This window comes from Desmodus rotundus, chromosome 8 (assembly GCF_022682495.2).
Source record: "Desmodus rotundus isolate HL8 chromosome 8, HLdesRot8A.1, whole genome shotgun sequence".
Taxonomy (NCBI): Eukaryota; Metazoa; Chordata; class Mammalia; order Chiroptera; family Phyllostomidae; genus Desmodus; species Desmodus rotundus.
In genome coordinates, this window is record NC_071394.1 from 22,147,388 (window position 1) to 22,167,692 (window position 20,305).

At 36.6% G+C, this 20,305-nt stretch overlaps 1 protein-coding gene across 2 annotated transcripts in view; it reads left to right on the forward strand.

Annotated features, from left to right (window-relative positions):
• The window catches only part of ANGPT1 (angiopoietin 1), a 243,009-nt gene that overhangs the window by 187,926 nt on the left and 34,778 nt on the right, over positions 1–20,305 (forward strand). For both annotated transcript variants that reach the window (XM_024572233.3, XM_024572232.3), the window contains exons 6-7: positions 4,657–4,758; positions 14,929–15,095. In XM_024572233.3, the coding sequence (XP_024428001.1) occupies positions 4,657–4,758; positions 14,929–15,095 (269 nt within the window). The remainder of the gene's footprint in view (positions 1–4,656; positions 4,759–14,928; positions 15,096–20,305) is intronic.

Genomic DNA, 20,305 nt, shown 5'->3' on the forward strand with positions numbered 1-20,305 from the left:
TGTAAGTATAAAATTTGGGGATACTTTTGGATATACTTAGCAAAAGCTTTGCTCATTGTAATGTTTGCAGAAGTGTGAGCAAGGGTAAGAAACTCAAGGCAAGTCTATATAAAAACAAAAGTAAACTAAAAGTTCAAATATGTATGATGTGGATATGGACCAGTCAGTACAATTGGGCTATTTAGGCAATTGAGGAAAACTATTAACAGGAATTGTTCACCTTTTAGGCAGAGTGAGAGTCACAAGTGCACAGAATTGCTGTGCAATTGCTGTTTTGACTGCCATTATTCCCTGCCAAGAGAGGGTGTCTGCGAAAGTTAGACAAGTGTTATCTTTTCAACTGTAATGTGGGAGCCAAAGGCAGTTTTCTAGGACTATTTAATTTTTCAAGTGGAGAGAAAATGAGAATTAGATTATTTATATATTTCCTTTTTGCTTTTATATTTTTATTAATAGCTTATAGTTATTTTCTTCTTTGAATTCCCTTCAATGCATAGTAGTAGAAAATAAGATTTTTTTTTCATTTCATAAGTTTCTAAACCAAATGCCCTATGGTTAGCTCAGTTTCATTAAAAAAACATTAAATCATAACTCTGCTTATTGTAAAATATTAAAAATTTGTTTCTGAATTCATAATTTCCTAACTCTTAGAAAAGTGCTATAACAAATGTTTTTAGTCTTTTTTATTTAAGGTTATGGAAAAATAATTAACATCCACAAGCCTAATCATTCCAACTTGTATGGAGCATAAAAACATAAGAACTATGTGAATCAAATTTCCCCTTTTTGTTTGGGTTTAAATCTCTGTATTATGTTAAAAGGTATTTAATGCTTGAAAGCTTTGACCTTGCCTGGGATAAGAGCCAGTTCAATCTTCTCTTGGAAAGAGTTAAGCCCAAGTCATATGATCAATAAATGCAACAAGCATAATAAACGTAGCAGGGCCCTCGTCTCTGGGAAGATAGCACAGACCACGCGATACTGGCAAATGAACTTTTCAAGTCCTTTCATGTCTCAAATCTTTTGAAACCAACCACCTTTATCTTGGACTTCCTTCATCTGTTAAGCATAGGCATTTTATTAATATTTTTCTTCTGACTAGAAAGAACATGGTCTTTTTTTCTAGAGTAAATCCAACTTCTTAAAACTAGATAATAATAAAAAGTGGCATGGGCAAAGATTAGTAACGCCGGTATTATTAACAAGAATTTGGTAAACATCATCATAAGGACAATTTATTGAATTTATGCACAGTTTGGCTTTGTACATTCCATATTATTTATAACAAGTTATAAAAATAAATTGTATGCAGTTATATGTGATAGTAATGCATGTACTATACTATAATATGAGATACATACAGAGTATATAAGGCATAACATAAATATATATTATCTCATGTGTTACAGACATCTAAGAGATATATGTAATGACAAAGCCTAATACGTGCCAAACACTACTGTAAAAACTCTATATGGATTGACACATTTAATACTTACAAAAGATCTAAGAGAGAGAGAAAGCAGAGGTGGGATTTGAACACAGGTAGTCTAGCAGCCAAGTCCAAGCCCTAAACCAAAGCGCCATTCAGTTTTATAATATTATGCCATTATTCCACAAGCAGCAGCTGTTGTTTCTGTTATTATTGAAGCCTGATAAGAAATGTAGAGTGTATGTCCAACCAGTTAACTTCTCTGCACATCAGCTTCCGACATAATAATCTTCCTGGGTAACTTCTATCTCCCATGTAGCTCTCTCTGACTTTGGCTTTTTATTAGGAAGAGCTCTCAAAATATCTTAACATTTTCAAGTCACTGAATGCCTTTCTTTAAAGGAAAGTTGTCTTTTCCTAAACTTTGTGAGTTATTTTAAAACTTTGCAGAGAATTTTAATAACATAGATAATAGTAATAAAAACTGTAAATAATAGTTTTCTCTACATACTCGATATTTATAAATGTGGTTCTTTCTTTCCCCAAGTATGTAAGTGGAATTTATAGGTTTGCAAACACAGTTTGGCAAGATATCAGGCAATCAATGTCCATTAGAATATAAGAATTTGGAAGAAAAAATACTTGATTAACCTGTCAAGGCAGGGTAAAATTTAATTAAGCAATGATGACATCAGTTTCCCCTAGCAAAATGTTTTCTCAACATTTTCACTTGCTCTTAAGTTTCAACAGTCAAGTTCCTCCTTGGCCACTGGTCTTGAATCACCACCTGTGCCCTCTTTAACCTGTGCCATCTGGATTTTATTGTCACAGGAATCCTGTACTCTCTCTTTGCAAGGTCACTAACATCTCCTCATTTTAAATTTGACTGTATTTTCTTAATCTTTATTTGTCTTGACTTCTCTGGAATATTTGATTAAGTTGATCACTTCCCCAACTGAAAACCCATCCCCTTCTTTTACTGCATTACATTAATCAAGTTTTTCTTTTTTATCTTTCCTTCTTGCATCTCTTATTTATTCAACAAGTATTCATTTAGTACCCACTATAGGCTAGGCACTGCCTTCTTAAAGGTTATTGATTTATTTTATCCCCACTAGTTGCCCATTCTTGGATCTTCTATTATCCCCCCCAACACACATCTCTTTCCACTTCTTTCTTTTCATCTTTAGACAGTCCATCTTCAAACTATCAGCTGCCATTTTTAAGCTTATTACTCCCAATACCATTTTGAATTGGGTAGACCTGGAGTTCAAATCTTGGATCAAGTACTTGTTGTTAAGAATAACCGTTGGTAAGTTACTGAAGTACTCTAGCCTCAGTTTTTTCCATCGGCAAAATGGGGATAATAGTCATACCCATATTACAGGATTGTTGTTAGATAAGTTCGAATATGCATGTGAAGAGTTTAGATGACCTGGCACCTAACAAGCATGCTATTGTTAATAGCTCTCCCTTTCCTATTCCTGTGTTCTCTTCTCCATATTCTATCCTTGGTCTGCCTCCAGCTGATCATCTCCAACCGATCAATAAACTCCCCCTTTTGGATAACTATGCTGCTTTACACGTTCAAAACCATGACCATTTTCTTTTCCCATTCATTAGTTCTTGTCCTGAAATTTCTCATTCAGATCACTGTCTTCATTATTCTTCCGGTCATAGGCATTGGAAACTGTGGACCCCTGCGTTTCCTGATTCCCAAGGAGTAGTCACTGTTCAAACTTTTAGGCATTTTTCAAGACATGACCCATATTTTATTTATCATTTATATCTCCCATTGCAACACAGAAAAATAACTGAGTGAAGGAATTAGACTTAAGGAGGGCAAAAGACTAGCCAGAGGTTATGTTGACAATAATGATCAGGGGCAGAAGGGGTAAGGGATTAAGGGACAGAAGGATTAAGGGTTAAGGGGGGGACATTTCACATTTATAATCTTGGAGGTGAGTCAATTCCTAGGGATTACAAAGACATACTGATGGGTGGCCGTTGTCAAATTAGAAAGACATCCAGCCCCCTGGAGAGCAGTTTACCTATTTATATACTCTAAAATAGGCATGTATTTTTTCATTCCTTTCATGCTGAAGAAGTACATGGGTAATTTGTCCTTTGAATGACAGTTCTTGCCATTGTTTCCCTGCCCTTTAGCTATTTGTGCCCCAAATGTAATGCCTCAAGGACAACACTTGAAGTTTTTTCCTTGAACCAGAGTTTAGCGCTGTGCCCACACAGCCTGCCTGCTGCCATTGCTTCCGTTCTCCACCTTCAGCCAGCCTCCAAAGTGCTCTTGTAGTGAATTGCCAGAGGAATGGTATTCCCCACAGTTGGGCCCTTGAATAATCAAACTGCCACGTTCATACTGCACCAATTATAGTGATTGCTCTCCAAAGATAATCCCATTACAGATATGTTTCTCTCCTTGGGTAGACTCTGGGGGAAATGAATAAATTTCTAAATAAATACTATTGTATTTAGAATAATTGAAATAAGCATAAGTCTTTGAAAGATCTGGATAACTTTTCCACATGGGAAAGAAATGCTTGTTGCGGTCAGAAGGAATACAGCATGTCATGTTCCCCTCTTACTGTTCATGATGAAAATTCATGCGAGTAATGTGTTCTCCATATGCCAAGGACAAAAGTTTGCCTCTAATGTAACATTGAAGCATTCAGGAATAATTATCATAGTTATGTAAGTGCATAGAAGTTAATATGCAATGAAATATGTAATAGCTAAATATAAATGATTTTTTATAAAATTGTTTCTCTGAAACCTTTCTTATTACTGTATGTCATTTCAATTAACTAAAGATTTAAAAATCTCAAGTTTTATGTTTTGACAATGAAATGGTCTATACTTTTGGAAACGTTAGTACCATTTTTAAAAATTAAGCTAACACTAGTACCTATTAACATTTAAAAAAAGATTTAAAAAAATTTTATAATCTGAGACTGAGACAGTTTTCAGATGATGGATTTAAATGTTCATAAATAATTCATTTTTTATGGAAATTAATCAGAAACAACTAAATATAAGAAGAATAACCAATAGTATGTCTAAAGTAACATTTTTCAACATAGTAAATTTTATTCTTTTATCTATAGGCCTATCCTTTCTATTTCTACTTTAAAACATATCTGATACATGTCTCTTTAAAACAGACATAATTTTTTTTTACTAGACTTTATTTCCCCCTTTTCTGTCAGGTATTTTGCAACATGGATCTTAATGGGGGAGGTTGGACCGTTATACAACATCGCGAAGATGGAAGTGTGGATTTCCAAAGAGGTTGGAAAGAATATAAAATGGTAAGATAGAAGAATTTAAGTCGTTTTTGATGTTTCATCATGAGGTTATTTTTGCCACACTATGTGATAAATCCTTGTAATTTTAGGTGTTTTTTTCAGTTATTTTAAGAATAAAATGATAAATTAGTGACATTATTTTCATTAAACACAAGACACTCATAAATCATTTTCACTAAATTATTTCCATGTGTGCATTAGAAAGAGAAATGTGTTACTGAAATTCTTTGGTGAACTGTTATATATTGCCTGGATTTGTTCCTGGTCAAATGAGGGTGGGGGAAGCTAGAACTCAGACCCAGGCTGGGTCCATGAGTCAAGACGAGGGAGCTGTGCGGAGGTGTGGGTTGTAGAGCAAGACAGCTGCTAGGATGGACTCCCTCACGCGGCTGGCAAGCTGTTGCTGGCTGTTGCCTGAGAGCTCCTCCACGTGGCTGGGTCGGACTTCTCTGAGTACCGTGAAGCAGGGTCATCAAACGTCTTAAGTGGCAGTGGGCATCCCTCAAGCTTCTAGGCCTTTTTAAGGTTTGTTAGATACAGAAATAGCTTGGTTTCCTTTTCACTGCATTTTTTTTTCTTGGTTAAAGTTGATGACAGGGCCAGTCCAGACTCAAGGTGAAAGGAGTACACGAGGGTATGAACTGTGAAACATGGTTCCTCAGGGTCTCCAGAATAACCGCAGACGTCGTCACCATCATCACCGTGTTCTCAGCTAACCTTTACAATGCTTAGCACGTGCCAGCCCTATACATAAATCTCATCTAATTTCTAAATATCAAACTACAGCAATTGTAGCTAATATTGTCTCCATTTTGAGAGGAAAATGAACCAGTTGGAGATAAACTTTTTCAAGATAATACAGATGGTTAAAATAATTTATAATTCAATAATCATATACCCAATGCCTATAATATTAAGTATTAAAATCTACCAACAGAATGTCAAGGCAGCCACCGTAATGGGAGGGGATTTTCATGTATGCACTAATTCTCTCTCTTTCTTTTTTAACACCTAAATCTTTTGGATAATTCTCTTGACCATTTTTTGACAGATTTCTCTCTCAGAAAGAAGGTTAGAAAAAGGTGAGGAAAAGTGCTCTACCAGCTTAAGTGCTGTCTCATAAACAATATGTAAAATTGGTCATTGGACATCACAGTTCATCCATTAGTAGGTCTGTTGTTGGTTGAATAACAGTAAATAAGGGGTTTTAGTAAATAAAGGAAGATCTCAGGTGGTGTCTCTGAGCCTACAACATTTTTATCAGACACTCAGTTGAACACTCTGAATGTAAGTTAATAAAGTTTGGAGTTTCACACAGTTGGAATCTTGATGCCTTTAATAAACAATAAACTCAAGATAGAAAGGTAGGAAGCCCCAAAAAATAGAATTCTACAGAGATAAATGTAAAGTCTTTTACCAGACCAAAAATATGCAAAATTAACTGTAAGAATAGGGGACAAAGGTGACTGGCTTAAGAACCTAGTATTTGAAACATGGAGAGGTTTACATGAGTATAAGCTCATTTTATGTCGCCAGCTACTAAGAAAAAAAACAAAGACTTATGTACACGATCTACATTAGTAATAGTTTTTAGTTGTAAAAATGTGGTACATCCTCTGCCTGCCATGGTCTGTTTACATCAAGAATATGCTTTCAGTTCTGGAGGTTTGCCAATGAGGGAACTCATCCCAGAGGGTACAAGCAGTATGGGAGGAATCGAGAGACCATATTTGGAGCAGGTGAATAATTGGTGTCTAACCTGGAGAAAAACAATTAGGTATAAACCCGATAGTTGTTTTAATTGACTGGATAGAGGTGAGGTCCTGGAACCTGCTACTCAAAGTGTGGTCCAGGGACTAGCAGCCCTAGCATTCTCTCGGAGTTACTAGAAATACAGAATCTGAAGCTCCACTCCAGGCCTCCTGAATTAGAATCTATATTTTAACATTGTTCTAAAGAAGGAATCTCCATAATGAATGGAGGGACATTCCAGAGAGGCAAAATTTGACTAAATGTGAACAAAACTCTCTAATGGTTCTTTCTGACCTGAATGGACCGGCTGTTAAGTGGTAAGGAGCACTCTTCAGTGAAAACACCCCAGTAGAAGGTAAATCACCATATTCCAGGGTTGTTATGGAGAATTGGAAAGTTGGTTTGATTTTAAGGTCTCTTTCTGCCCATGTGATTCTAAGAACATATGGCGAGGAGCAACCTAAGTTCTAAAAGAGCACCTTGCATTACATTATCACTCCTAGTCTTCACTCTGTCATTTATAAATAAGGTGTTGTCTGGCAAATCATTTAACACATACCTAACTTTCTCACTCATTAAAAGGGGACAGTAATAATAATACCTCACCTGCCTTGCAGGGGTGTTGTGAGGATTAGGTATAAGTAAAGTACTTGGCACCCTGACTGTTCAATAAACAGTAGTTGTTATTATTACTCAAAGACGGCAACATTTTTACTTAACTCTGCCAAAAATATTATTTTGCAAACCTTAGCTCTTGATTACTTTCATGACTAAAATGGGATGTGAAGAAGTCATCTGAGATTCAGACTATAGGTACAGGTTTAGGCAAATCTACAATACCTTATTATGAATATTGGTAATAATAGGAAAAATGAATATAAAGTTGCCATCATGGTGACTCTCCAAAATAATGGATTATTAGCTGTAAGCATCTGCTGCTGCCTCGACAAACTCGTCACATTAAGTAAGAGAGACTGACATGAAGTATGGTATTGACCAATGTCTTGTAAGTATTTATTAAATATATATACATACACTTTAATTATGCATTTTCATTATTGGAATGAGAATGAATTATCTTTTAATCATAGCTTTTATGAAGCTTCCCCTCTCCCTCTTTAAAATAGAAAGACCGTCATGTTTTCTTCAAACTAGAACAATTTATCAGCCCAGTGTGTTCATTCTGCACAGGTAGTAAATGAGATAAGGCTCCAAAATTATGAAACATTTTAGCAAAAATGAGTCCAACGACTTATTTGTTTTAACTAAAAGAATTCATTGTGTGTTACAACTTGGTTAATTTTCACCAAAACTCATGGTAGAAAGTGCTCATTTCCCCCAGAGCTTTTCTTTCACCTAGAGACAAAGTAACAGGACTCCGCAAGGGACAGATGCTGACTCCTCAGGCCAGTTCTCATCAACCACACCCACTTGTGCGCTCTGCATCAGAAGAACTGGCTGCTGGGGTGTGTACATCCTTTAGGAACACGAGAACTTCTTGGCACGCACCACTTCCTCCTCAATCTTCACTCATCTACTAATGCAACCTAAGATGCTTCACTTCTTTCTCCGACACTGAGTGTAGAAATCAAGTTTCATCCCACCTCCTTCTCTGCCTTTCCTCTTCTTTCCCTTCACACTGGCTGATGCCTAAGGGCTGCCTCTTGCCTCCTAAGTTTTTCAGAAAACAAAATATGTGAAGATGGTCAACGTGAAATTACAAGTATATATCATAGGTTAAGGTTATCATTTTTAAACCTCTCAACACGGGAGATTTGCTACTTGTTTGATTCTTTGGCTTTAAGCCTACAAAACTCTTTTTCCCTGAGCTTTGTTTTTACTTAACCTTCCTTATGAGGAGATTCAGCAAATACTGGTTTATGGATTTGTAAAGATGTTTGCTGAGAGGGAAGTCTGGAGTGGGCCCTTTTAATGAGGCACTTAGGGAACTATATTAACTCCTTCAAGCCAAGCAAATACTATTTCGTGGCCTCCAGCAATAACACTTATCAGCAGTACTTTTGCACACAAAGCCCAATCAAGCTAGGAGTTCCAAACAGTACCCCAGTGGCCTGACTTTATGGAAGGTAGTGACTAGTGCCCTGGAGACAACCTGGTTTTGTATTGAAAACAATTGCCCCCATAAACAGAGCTTCCTATTAACTCAAATATTTCAGTCTGAGCACCATACCTTCTGGGAGTTCTTTGTTTCTGGAAAGAAATTAAGAGCACATTTTCAACTGCATTTTAACATCTTTGCATTAAAAAGAGAAAAATCTTTAAGAAATTTAAAATGTGGAAAGAAATCCTTTGTTTGATCTTTCTTGGACTGAATGTCTCAGCAGTTATCGGAAATGCACAACTGAATTGTGAATTAAAGCACCTTTGGAAGCCACAGCTCAGCCCCCACGGCTACTTATCTGTTTTCTTTAATTACTTATATGGGAAGAGATGAAACCCATAGGATACATGGGCTATGTCTGGTTTCGATTGTGTTCAGCTATAAAAAGTCGACACTTCCTATGAATATTATCAGACAAAACAAATAAAGTATCTGAGACAATTATTTTATTAACTTGGAAAAATACAAACCACAACTGAACATTTCTGCAAGTTTTGGCAAAAACTAATGAGTATTAGTCTTTTCTCTGTGTGCATTTTTAAAACAATATGTGGTTTTAAGGCAAGTTTTAAGTCAGCATCAGTTTAAGTTAATTTACAGTGTCTTTTTTTGCCTTTTATTAAGGAGCTAAAGGAGAAATAGAATTAATAATATATCTGGATTATGGTATAAAAATCTTTTATGTGATTGTGATTGGCATAACTAAACACAGTAGTTTTCATGAAAGAATATGGTATGACATTATGAGATTTCATTTATGAAAAAGAAATTCTATTTTCATTGCTATTGTATATTAATTCACTAAGAACTTGCTGCTTTTTCAGTATCAGCACTGAATTTTGTTTAAGCTTTTATTTTGATTTTTATGGATGTTACAGGCTATTTGGTATAAAATATAGACCCATGGTAGGTAAGCTGTTACGTGCATAATAATGTGGGAAACTACTTTTAATGTCCATTGGCCATCTCTGTATTCCAGTCATAAATATGAATTTTTTCCAGGGACAATCCACAATACGTATTCAAAACTTGCCCCTTAATATGGATCTGAATATGAAGATGAGGTTTTTTGCCTCTCTCTTCCCTGTGTACCACTCAGATAATTTGATCTGGTTAATATATTCTTTCTAATTTGCCCTCGGAATAGTTATTTCACAGCAGGATAGTATGATTCTTCACCTTTGGTGTACAGCAGGCTCAGCAGTGAAACTTTCAAATGTGCAGATCTCTAAAGCCACCCCAGACACACTCAGTCAGGACCAGCATGCAGGGAAGCCAAGTCCTCTATATTTTTAGAAAGTTCCACAGCTATTTTTGATATGCACTCCAGGGTGAAAGCAACTGTCAGAACTATCAATTTATTGGCATGGGTTTAAGGTCTCAAAAATTACCTTTTTTGGTAGATCCTGAAATTTATGAGATATAAAGAGGAAGCGATTAAAATAAACAGCAGCAGAGGGAAGTTGAAGGCAGCTGCTCTTTGGCGGTAGGAAGTGGAAATAAGAATAAGAAGGTAGTCCGCACTTCGGTTTATGTCATAGATTAGCCTCAGTTGCAACCTGTTGGTCCTAATTTCTTATTCAATATTTATCTTTTTGGATTAAAATTATACCACTCGTTTGTATAAACCAACACTCAACCTGTCATAAGAATACAGTAGTTCCTAGCATCTCAAGGCCCTTTAAAGAATTGTATCAGTATCCTCTTACTCCTTTTTAGGCTAAAATAAGACTCTGGATTATTTTTCTTCCCTTTCTCATACAAAATAAAAAGGAATCTGCTCACCCTCAAATAGCTCACAGTCTCAGCGGAGAGAGACAAGTTAACAGAAAATTACTGTGTATTGTGATATATGCTCTGACTATAACAACAACTAGAATTTTGTTAAGTGCTTCTCATGTATCAACACTGAGCTAAATGCTTTAGGTATATTATCTTATTTCTTACCCATAGCACTCTGTATGGAAACCATATTTTAAGCTGTGTTTTGCAGAAGGACACTGAGGCTCAGAAATGATGTCAGACTGTCCACAGCAATAGTGGCAGAAAGGCTTCAAATTAGAACAGAGACAGGGAGTAGAAGTTATTTAATCAAAGCCAAGCCTTTGTTGTTAGGCATCAGATTCACGGTCAGTCTGATAAATTATACAATAGACAGTTTATTAATGTGGGAACCCATTTCCCCATCTTTCATTTATTTTTCATCCCTACCATGAAACAGTTGTTTCTGCATCGCTGCACTTTTAGCCTTTAGAAGGTTTCCTCCCTACACTCTCTCCAATAGCCATTTGATTCATTGTAGTCCAACATTTTGCTCCCACAATAGAGCATGCGTAGATAGTTTATCAGGAAGGTACATGAAATAGAATTTTGGTTTCCTGCAACAAATTTTGTTGCTTACTTTCCAGTTGCTTCTTCCTCTTTTTCTCAGTGAGAAAAAAAATCAAACTGTTTAGGAAGGGATGTTAATCCCACTTAGAAGGAGGTACAAGTCTGCATGCCAAGACAGGGGTGGAGGCTTGTAGGAATGACATTAATGCTCGTCCATTTGTGAGGCTCGCAGGAGATCTCTTACATTTCCCTGGGGACGCTGGGGAGTTTTATCCATGCAACGCTTTCAACAGCATGGAAATATGTGACCTAAAACTTAACACTTCATCATTCCCAGCCTCCTTATTCACATTCAGTACAATTGTGAATCCCTTCTGACTACATGGAAGAGGGAATTGTCAAGTGGCTAGAGGGAGTTTTGACATGTCTGAGCTGAGAAGAAATGCAAGGAAAACCCCAGCAGGCTTTTTTTTCTTCCCAGTGGCTGATGCATCTGAGAATGTGCTAATTCTCTGACCAGTCCTCTGTAACTTTCTGTTTTGCTTATTCATTGGAGAAGGTAAGCTTTGCTCTTCTGCCTGGTGTGTGGCACCAACTGCCATAAGAATGTTTAAAATTCTTAGCACATCCTAAATTGCTCTAATATTTCCTGCCACTGTGGAACTTTTGCCAAATGTGACTTGAGTATTTTAGGAACAGAGAAGAAGCCACGGGAATCCTGACTTCATTGGGTTCTATATTTTTACTCAGAGTTACAGGTAGATGCTCTTGGGGGCGCACATGAATATACCCAGTGCAGTCTGGACAGAGGGTGTTCAGTTCATCAAAACCTAAGTTAAACTGGAGAACAATTTTAAACCTGTGCCTACATCATTTTATTTTAACTTTAAATTTAAAAAAGCATTCATTTATCCATTTTTTAAATGTAGGACCAAACCTTGGAATTCTGGGTAAGTGGTTCTTTCATCATAAACTTTCCCATAATAAAATGCATCAAATTTCTAGCTTTTGTTTCTTTAAACTAGAGCAAGTAAGAGACATGTGCAACAATTAAAAATCCTCTAATGTTTTATTTTCCCCAATCTTTTACAGTTGTTTCAGCAACACATAATTCAAAAGCAATTTTTTTTAAGGATTTGCTTTTATCAAGCAAACCTAAATATTTAAATTAGGTTTTTTTTAAAAAACCTGTTTTACCCACTAGTATTTAACTTATTTACATAACATTATAAATCTTATCATTACAATAACAGATCTGGCATAAGCGTATTTGCGACCAAACACAACTGGCTTTGGTAAGTAACTTAATTGGCAGAGACAGTAGTGTACAAATACATTTAATTCCTTTGATATACTCTGGGCATCAATATATTTTAAAGAAGGAATGGAAAATACTGATTCATGTCTTAAGTGGGTTAAAGGAGAAAGCAGTTAAGAACACTTCTAATGCAGTTATAATTCTATATAGTTGATATACAAGAAATTTTAAAGTAAAGATTTTCCAAATTCTATCATCTGTATTGAGAAAATAAGGGTTGACGTAATTATTTTACTTCTTTCCACATACTTTTTCTTAATATAGGTAAAATAAAACCTATATTAATGAATACCTCAATTAACCAGATTCTGTTTATTTCTGAAACATCAGAGCATATCCTGTTATTACTGGAAGTACGCCTTCTAAATATGAAAAGTGCAAGACAAATTGGGAGCGTATTCAGGTGCAGATCCATGGGGCTGGCTCTTACATATTTTAGTTCAGTGTGGGGCCAGGAAATTTGGTTTTCAACCAGACCTTCATTGATTATGATTCAGTTGGGCACTTGAAGAAAAACTTTCCTGAGTCCTGGCTGGTGTGGCTTATGGCACATACCTAGGTTGTGGGTTCAATTCCCAGCTGGGGCTGTATTAGAGGCAACCTAGCAATGTTTCTCTCTCATATCAACATACCTCTCCTTTTCTCTTCTCCTCTCTCTAAAACAAAAAAACAAACCAAACACACACACATTTTAACCAAAATACCAACAACAAGAATTATGTTTTAAGGTTACTTCTCTGAATACCATTACAAATTGCCGTAGTGTTTTTCTTCCTTCTTTCCTTCCTTCCTTTGTTTCCTCCTTTCATCTTTCCTTCCCTCCTTCCTCCTTTCTCTTTGAACGTCAGTAAAATGTATGGAGTGTTCAGAATATGCCAGTTCTCCACAAGCCTTTGAGGGTTCGCAAGTACAACACAACTTCTGTCCTCAATGAACTCACAGCCTGGCCAGTAGACAGACGTGCAGAACCATTACGTCAAACTTCAGGCATTACTGAGGAATACTTTCTGAGGCAGTTGTGAGTACACAAAGTCTAGAATGCCAATAGCTACTTAGGGTTCTTTATTTTCCTATCATTAATACCTCCAACATTAAGAGTTGCCTTTCTTTTGGGGACAACATTTTCCCCCCACAACGAAACTATTTTGAACACTTAATAACCATGACTGGGATTGCCCTAAAAATACTATAGAGCCATATGAGCAGCCAGCGAGGCTCACTCACTAGCTCCTATGTTCAGCCTTCTGCCTCAAAATTCAAATTCATGCCAGTGAATGATTACAGTCCTGGATTTGCAGGTTTGCCAATTGCTAATTTAAAATAAGAATGTTATGTTGTAGGAGTGCATATATCTTTTCAAATTAGTATTTTGGATTTCTTTGGATAAATACCCCAAAATGGAATTTCTAGGTTATATGGTAGTTTTATTTCTAATTTTTTGAGGAATCTTCACACCGTTTTCAAAAATGGATGTTCCAATTTACAATCCTTTCAACAGTGCCTAAGAGTTCCCTTTTCTCCATATCCTTGCCAACAGTTCTTGTTCATTGATTTTATTGATGATAACCATCTGACAAGTATAAGTAAATAGATATTTGTGGTTTTCCTTTCCATTTCCTTGATGATTACTGAGGCAAGGCACCTTTTTGTGTGTCTGCTGGCCATCTATTTTTCCTCTTTGGAGAAATGTCTATTTAGGTTCTTTGCTCATTTTTTAATCAAATCGGGGGTTTTTTGGTGTTAAGTTGTATGGGTTCCTTATATATTTTGTATATCAACACCCATATTGAATGTATCGTTAGCAAATATTCTTCTGAAATAAGTCATACAGGGAAAGACAAATACCACATGATTTCACTTATATGTAGAATCTAACAAATAAAATAAACAAAATAGGTACAAACTCATAGATACAGAGAACAAATTGATAGTAGTCAGATAAGAGGGGGGTTAGGGGGGATAGGTGAAAAAGGTGAAGGGATTAAGAAGTACAAACTGCCATTTATAAAAATAGTCATGGGAATGTGGAGTATAATATAGGTAATAATAATATTGGAATGACACTATATGGTGTCAATAACTATATATATATACTGGACTTATCGGAGGACTTAGTAAGGTATATAAATGTCTAATCACTGCTATATATCTGTAACTGACATAAAATTGTATGTCAACTGTAATTGAAATTTTTTTTAAATGAGAATATTAAAGCTGAATAATAATGAAAACATAAACAATAACAGTATTGTTAAATAACTGTCTGATACTACCCTGATAATTCATTGGAAAATATTTAATTATGTTTAAAAATATTCCATTAACTAGTATTTTATAAACATTTTTAAAAGCAAGCTATGAGATAGAAGTGTTTGCTGGCTAAACCCATTAATCAGATTCATTTAATCCAAAACATCTAATCTACACAGATGTGAACACAAGGTTTTCCCCTAATAAGAACTAGATATAAGCCTCAATGAAGGGAAACACAGCAGAAAAATACTGAATCAGCAATTTTAAAAAGTGTGTAAAAATATGAGAGAAATTTATCTTTTCAAAATGTTTAATTATTACTTAGAACATAGTTAATACTGAACAGGAACATACTTTCTCTCTGAAGTAACAACTGCATCTCTGTCTTCTTTCACAGGGTTTTGGAAACCCCTCCGGTGAATACTGGCTGGGGAATGAGTTTATTTTTGCCATGACCAGTCAGAGGCAGTACACGCTAAGAATCCAGTTAATGGATTGGGAAGGAAACCAAGCCTATTCACAGTATGACAGATTCCACATAGGAAATGAAAAGCAAAACTATAGGTAAGTCTTCCTTCCCTATGGTGCTCCATTGCCTTGGGCCTAGCCCACTTAATAGTTTTAATGGAAAAGAGTGAAAAAAAGATGATGAAAGTCATCCTTCAGTTGAAAATCAGGTTGTTTGTCTAGGCCTCTGACAAAGATACAACAAGCCTTGAAAAGACTTCTGAAAAGCTTGGAATTCCAATTTTCACAGACGATTGTCTTGATGTTGGCTCAATTTTTGAAGATAAGGAATTAAGCACAATATTCTTAGTGCTGTTGTTACTGTTATAAAGTTTCAGTGGATTCATACATATACAGCTGGTGACAGAATTTATCCAAACTCGGTGGCTTGGAATAAATACACTCTTCCTTCTGTCAAAAGATGTTCTACTTATATATTCTTTTTTTTACCTTTCTTAAATTATTACTTTTCACATTATTTTGAAGGTGATAAAAGAGGAATAAAACTTTATGTTTTTGAATAATTGACATAAAAATTCAGGTGAGGCATAATTTAGATTTTTGGGGGGAAATAATGTAAAAGACAAAAATAAATCCAAATCATGACATCAATATACACAGTCCATCCTTAAAGATGTAGAGAAAAAAATAGACAATCTATACACTTAATTGTTAACATCTCTGATTTTTTCTATGAGCAGCTCATACAAGAAAAAAAATTAAAAATGACTAAGCAAGGAATGCGGTATGGGAGATTCCCTTCACACCCGCTGTGTTATTCTGTGTTCCAGGAACTCTGCTGTTCACTAGAAATGCTGCAGTCATGGATGAGATCTCTAGTTTCCCAGACCTCACTGTCCAGCTTTGTTACGAACTAGATCACTAAACATATGGGAACATATTTTAGTTACTTCTATATCAGTGCCCATTAATGCAATACCTGGCCAGTAGCATGTCATTAATAATTGTGTGCGCCTCAGTTTTGTCATCAGTAAATTAGAGCTGCAGTGACTTTAAACTCTCAATATCATGGCTATGCTGCAGGGGTCAGAGAGACACCATTGTGTGCGTTAAAGGGTTGGCACATTGCTGCAAGCAAACTGCAGTGAAAGCAGCCAGAGCCTTCTGCTTTTTTTCCAACTTGTGTGGCCCCCTCCTCATAGTTCAACTGTTTCTGATGCTTATTTGTCTCTTTGAGACATGTCATTCTTTAGGGCTTTGAATCTATAACTTTTTCATGAACGCATCTCATTGTATTTTAATGAATTATGTATGGGATTGGATCCTTGGAGACATAATAATCATTTTCTTAACAAACAGTGATGATGTCACCACATCAACAGAGGATGAGAAATAGATCTGAAGAGTTCACGGTCTCGTGGGGCGGGGGGAGTGAGGGTGTACATAATGGCAACTCAAGAAACCAAAGAAGAGACATTTATAAAATGCAATGGAGTGTAAGAAGAAATGTTTCCAAGGAGGTCAATATTTTGAGATTTTTATAACAAGAAAAACCACTGTAAAACATCAGGGGTACTCTTATGTAAATGTTTTGACCTGAAACTTGAAACTGTATGAAACTTGGCTAATGTCAGACAGCCTGACAATAGGACTAGCAAATAATTAGTCTAGTCTTTTTCTAGGCTCCTGAAGAATTTTCTTTGGTTCCTTTCCAAAACGTCTCTCAGTGTGTGTGTGAGTGCGCGCGTGCCTGTGCCTGCCAGGCTGGAGTGGTGTTACGGGGACAGAGTCTTTGAACAGGGTAAGGAGGACTGTGGGCCTCTGAAGGGGGCTTTAGGGTGGATGGTGTGACTGTCATTCTTGTGCCTGTGTGAGGAAAGAGCACTTACCTCCTCTTTGAGTGCCCCACTGTTCTCAGTGAGCAGTTTCCGTTCCTTAACACTAAGGAATGGTCTTTACCCACATGATGAAGTTCTATTATCAAAAGGATGAATCAAGTCAAGAACCGTATTTCACTCATATGTGGGATGTAAAGTGAACAGCAACAAATGAACAAACCAGACAAACAAACAAACAAAAACTCAGACACAGACAGAACGGTGGTTACCAGCGGGAAAGAAGGGTGGGGTAGGTAGTAAAGGATACATGGGGTCAGATATATGGTGATGGAAGATTTAACTTTGAACAATAAATACACAATGCGTGATACAGATGGTGTGTAACAGAACTGTATACTTGAAACCCGTACAATTTTATTAACCAATGTCACCCCAATAAATTTAATTAAAAATATTTTTACAAAGTAAGTCTTCCCAGCTACAATGAGGCATACACTCTGAGATCTCCACTCTTCTTTCTTGAGAGTGTTATGAATCTTAAGAGTCAGAACTATAAACCCAGAAGGAACTTAATAATTCAATTCCAAACCTCTGGTTTTAATGAAAAGAAAGCTGAGGTTCAGAAACATGCAATATTTTGCCCAGGGAGAGAGAAAGACTCAAATACGGAATGTCTGACTCCTACCTAGTTCAGTGTGCTTTCCACTCTATCATGCTGCTGTAATACAGTTGGTGGCTCTGGCTCTCTCTCCTGCCAAGAATCAGCAGAAAACAGGTCAGTAATCATCACTTTCTCACGCAATTAAGTATTGAGATTCACGTTGGCATCAAGTGGGAAATTAGAACTCATTAAAACATAGTGCCTGTGCTGGTGAAAGCTTAGTTAAAATAAGCACACTGTGAAATGGCAAGATTCACTCTCTCAAAGAAAGTCGCACAGAAGCTTGGAAAGGGGAAGCTACACCCGTGTGACTCCCCTCTCCACTGTGTCGTCACTCACTCAGGCCCAGCCCTGACTGTCCGGGCCCAGCACACCTCACATGGCCCCACGGTGGAACTCCACACGCCCAGCTTTGCCTTTGTGTCTTCCCTCCGCTCGCTGGTTTTTTCTCGGAACTACGATGCCTTGTGGAGATAAATTATTAAAAGTGTTAATACTGACATTTGTATAGTATTATATAATCTATGAAATGATTTTTAGCACTTTATTAATTTAATCCTGACATTCACTTGGAAGTATTTTTAGACACATTTTAAAGATGTAGAAACTGAGACTTGGGTCAATTGACCTGCTCAAATTCAATTGAAATAAAATTGGCATTTATGCTAGGTTTTTGTTTTACTTTTTAATATTTTCTATATGTTTTCTCTTTAAAATTAAATGCAGGAGTTTTTTGAGGGTTTAATTTTTAATATCCTATCTTAACAGAAATTATATTTTAAAAACTCTTGTAATAGCTGTAGCCATATGTATAAGTCTAACTTGAAAAAAATTTTCCTCGTGCTCTAGACACATGTTGACTAAAGGTAAGTGCTATGAATGGACAGATAAGCTTACAAATGTGCATGTAATGCACATATTTTTTCTTTTATCCTCTAAGGAAATTCAAATGATTTTCTCAGATAGAAAAGGAAATCTAAAGAACCCAGAAGAATAGAAATAAGAAAATAATCAATAATGTAAGAGTGTCATAATGGACATATTATGTGAAATAACATAATCAATATATTATTAAATACTTCCTCTAGGGAGGTAATATTATCTAGATTCTTGTCATTTGACACCCAGGCTATTACAGAGCATGCCAGCCTCCAGTCTTGATGATCTCAAATACATCTTCCACACTATCGTGGGACGTTTTCTCTGAAAGACAGTCTGACTTGGTCTCCACCCTCCTTTGTGTATTTCAACAATGTTCAAATATCTACAGGTTACAGTCTGCCATTTAAAAGTCTTCATGGCCTGACCACTACCTTCTTTTTTTTTCATTTTTAAATTATTTTATTGTTGTTCAATTACAGTTGTCTGCATTTTCTCCCCACCCCTCTACCCCACCCCAGCCAAACCCACCTCCCTCCCCTGCTTCCACCCTCCCCCTTGGTTTTGTCCATGTGTCTTTTATAGTAGTTCCTGAAAACCCTTCTCCCCACTATCCCCTCCCCCCTCCCCTCTGGCTATTGTTAGATTGTTCTTAACTTCAATGTCTCTGGTTATATTTTGTTTGCTTTTTTCTTCTGTTGATTATGTTCCAGTTAAAGGTGAGATCATATGGTATTTGTCCCTCACCACCTGGCTTATTTCATTTAGCATAATGACCACTACCTTCTTATTCAGCTGTCATATCCTCCCCCTAACCTCACCCAACCAGACATTCCTTTATTATGATTATGTTCCGGTAGTTGCCTGCAGTTTCCTTAAACCTTCTATGCTTTTGCTTATACTATAGTCCAACCCTATATACATACATGTAAAATCTTCTAAATTTTTAAGACTCTCCCTTATTCCTGGAAGCCTTCCCGGACACCCACTATGGTGGATACTGTGATGCGCTAACCTATTGCGTCCCTTTAGAACTGAAGTACTCCTCCCACCTCGTGGGTTTCTGGCTAACAGCTTATAGCCAAGGTCCCCTACCTGGGCATTGCCTGGGGCTGAAGAAAGTCACATCACCCAAAGTCACTGCTCCTCCCTGTGGACATCACACTCAATGACTTGTCGATATAGGAGTACATAAAGATCCCCTTGCCCCAGTTTGGAGCAATTCTGAAGGGCCATCCAAGGTCCAGAATTGCACTTGAGATTAGCTGAGGTCTTCAGTGTGACTGTGTGTGAGCCCAGCTTTTCCCTCTGCTCAGTACTGCTTTCCTCACTTTGCCACTTGGATTGATCCTAAGAGGCGTCCTCTATAAGTCTCCCCACTATGATTTCCTAGAGAAATGCGTCACCCTCACTCTCGGGCTAATTTGGATGCTCTGTGTTAACTGTTCAGTATCCCCATTCTGTTATAAACTCAACAAGTGGTTTGTTTTTATTTTCAAATAACTGTGTGTGTGTCCTTTCCTACTATGTCTCATTTTCTAGAGGTTAAGAACTATTTTTATCAAAATTCAATATATATACCTAAATTAGCCAAATTATGAACTGAGAGTTAATTGCTAATATTTAATGAATACATACCGTGCACCTTGCTTCCACGTGAGAAGACCGAGGCACTGTATTTTGCACAAGGTCATAGGCACTAACATGAGTACAAGCCAAGGTCTGAGCTTTGATCTCGTGACTGCTCGCCGGGGACTTATCCCTTAATAAAGAACAATCTGTTAGTCTCTAGAGCCAAATACACTCAAACATATTCTAAAAGATACAATGTGTCTTCTAATCCCCTTTCTGTCTTTAATAATATGAATATTCATGGACACATGTCCTCTCTCTGGCTCTCAATTTTCTGCCTTATACGTTAAAGTCAT